Source organism: Montipora foliosa, chromosome 11 (assembly GCF_036669935.1).
Source record: "Montipora foliosa isolate CH-2021 chromosome 11, ASM3666993v2, whole genome shotgun sequence".
NCBI lineage: Eukaryota > Metazoa > Cnidaria > Anthozoa > Scleractinia > Acroporidae > Montipora > Montipora foliosa.
This window is the reverse complement of record NC_090879.1, coordinates 30,799,463-30,802,238: the sequence shown is the minus strand read 5'-3', so window position 1 is coordinate 30,802,238 and position 2,776 is coordinate 30,799,463. Positions and strand designations below refer to the sequence as shown.

At 40.8% G+C, this 2,776-nt stretch overlaps 1 protein-coding gene across 1 annotated transcript in view; it reads left to right on the top strand.

Annotated features, from left to right (window-relative positions):
- Positions 1-560: 560 nt before the first annotated feature.
- Positions 561-2,776, top strand: part of LOC137975520 (E3 ubiquitin-protein ligase TRIM71-like) — a 3,071-nt gene continuing 855 nt past the window's right edge. Inside the window, exon 1 of the mRNA XM_068822631.1 lies at positions 561-2,776. This exon is cut by the window's right edge and continues 855 nt beyond it. Coding sequence (XP_068678732.1) covers positions 615-2,776 — 2,162 coding nt within the window. The 5' untranslated portion in view covers positions 561-614.

Here is a 2,776-nt window from a genome sequence, read left to right as displayed (position 1 = left end):
TGAGATAGTTATTTACACAATTTTTTTACGATCGGTGATTTTCCCATACAATTCTCTATATACACAAACTGTCCCATACACCACGTATTTTCAGCTTGGGGAGCCTGTGTGGAAATTAGAAAATTGTGGCATCCTGTAACCCCTCTATCTAGTAGATGGTATTGAGAAAATGTCAAAGTAATAGAATGTATTGACTAACGCTCTCCCTTCTTTGTTTTCTTTTTATACCACAACTGTTATTTATCTATACCATCTTTGTTTGTATATGTTATTTACTTTATGTCCAATAAAAAAAGAAAAAAAATTACATCGGCTAAGCTGAAAAATCAAGACATGCCTTCTTTATGCTTTTGTAGCAAACATTTTCACTCCTTAGAAATGCACTGAGCAACATTAGCTTAAATTCATGAAAAACGTGACACTTTGATGAGCTAAATTTCTATGAAATCCGGGATATTGAAACACTTGACATCAGACATTTTAATTGGTTGAGATCACAAAACCAGCCAACAATCAACAAAGTCACACATCAAGTCACACAGAGTCACACAGATGTTTTGTTCATTTTAACGCGAGTTCAACACGGAAGTCCATCATACTTCTCTGCGTTGGTCATGGATATCAAAACCTTTCTAGACAATATTCATGAACACGTTTGTTGTCCTGTATGTATGACCAGGTTCACTAATCCAAAGCAGCTTCCTTGCTTACACAGTTTTTGCCTTCATTGCCTGCAAAGGATTCAACAAACGAGCGGAATTCGAGACACTATTTCATGCCCCGAGTGCAGGCGAAACTTCAGGATCCTTGGGAACGGTGATCTTAACGCTTTTCCAACAAACTTTCGAGTCAACAGTTTGTTGGATGCTTTGCCTGTCACAGAGTGCAATACGAGTGGCATCAAGTGTGGAAATTGCGAGAAAACAAGCGGAGAATCTGCCTACTGCTTCACTTGTTGTTCGTTCTGGTGTGGTGACTGCCTCCCTCTGCATAACGGACTAAGGAGCAATAAAGAACACCACGTATTGGCTTTGAAAGACTTTCGAGACGAAGACTTTGAGAGTATTTTAAATCAGCCGACTCTTTGCGGGAAACACGAGAAGAAAAAACTGAAGTTTTTCTGTCAGGAGTGCAAAATAGCCATTTGCAACGCTTGTGCTCTTACAGATCACGAAGGTCACGTCAAGATTGTTTTGGAAGATGCCGCAAAGGAACGCAAATCGATAGTCAATGCAGCAATTGAATCAAAGAAACGAAGAGCGCAGGAGAAGATGACAAGGACTGCGAAAATTGATGAAAACTGCATTTCAATTCAAGAACAAGCCGCACGAGTGAAAAGCGACGTGCAGCAGTTTGCCGACAGTTTCATTGCAGCCATTGAAGCGCAAAAGAATCACATCTTTGATGAGGTGGAAAACAAAGTGCGAGAATCGTTGCAGCTTCTAGGAGAGCAAAGACACGAGATTGAAGAAGACGTGAAAATGCAGGAAACAGAAATTGAAAAAACCGAAATGATTGTAAAGCGAAGCACAAACGCTCAAATCATGCAGCCCCATGAATTTATGGACAAAATAATTCAGGAAGAGGCTGAAGAAGATGATTCAGGTAACTCCGACTTCGAACATGTCATGGCTTTTGTCTTTAAAGGGAACGAAAAGTTATTTGATGATCTAAAATTCCAACATATAGGCTGTTTTGAAAGTTTTATCACCAAAACTATCCCGAAAGACTCGAGCGCCGAGGGAAAAGGAATCTGCGAAGGAACTGTTGGACTTAAAGCTGAGATCGTTGTAACAACAAGGAACACACAAAGAGAACAATGTCACCAAGAACGTGATTGCGTGACATTGGAAATCAAAACTCGTGAAGGCCGTGACAGTGCGATCAAGCCTCAAATACAAGATAACAAAGATGGCACTTACAAGATTAACTATTTTGCCAAAGAAATCGGAACATGTCAGGCATCCGTAAAAGTTAATGGAGAACACGTTCGTGGCAACCCTTTTGAGGTTCAAGTTAAACACAGGCAGTTCAGACCCGTGTTATCCTTTGGACAACAAGGTTCGGATGCTGGGACGCTTTGTTACCCTTGGGGGGTAGCAGTGAATGACAAAGATGAGATTGCAGTGAGTGATGCTGGTAACTACAGAGTACAGATATTTACTAGTAATGGAACTCACTTAAGATCGTTTGGTAAAAAGGGTAATCAGCAGGGAGAGTTTGACTTTCCTGCTGGGATAGCTTTTCATGATAATAAGATTATAGTGGCAGACATTAACAACCACCGAGTTCAACTGTTTAGTGATGAGGGTCATTTTCTTAATCAGTTTGGAGGAGAAGGAAGCCTGGATCACCAGCTTTGGAATCCTCATGGATTGTCAATTGACAGCGATGGGAACATTATTGTTGCCGATCGTGGTAACAAATTAATCAAAATCTTTTCACTTGATGGTCGGTTTTTGCGCAGTATCGGTACTGAAGGTTCTTTCAGCTTTCCCTTTCATTGTATCCAGCACGATAACTATCTTATTGTGTCAGACAGAGGTGATCACTGTATAATAGTTTTTAATAGGGAGGGAGAGTTTCTTTATAAATTTGGTAATAAGGGGAATGGGGACGGGGAGTTCGATCAACCTTCCTGCCTGTCAGTGGACAGAGCGGGACATCTGCTGGTTTGTGATTCATCGAATCACCGAGTGCAGGTGTTTAAACTCAGCGGAGAGTTTGTAACTAAGTTTGGAGTATGTGATACAAAGGCAGGAGAGTTCAATCGCCC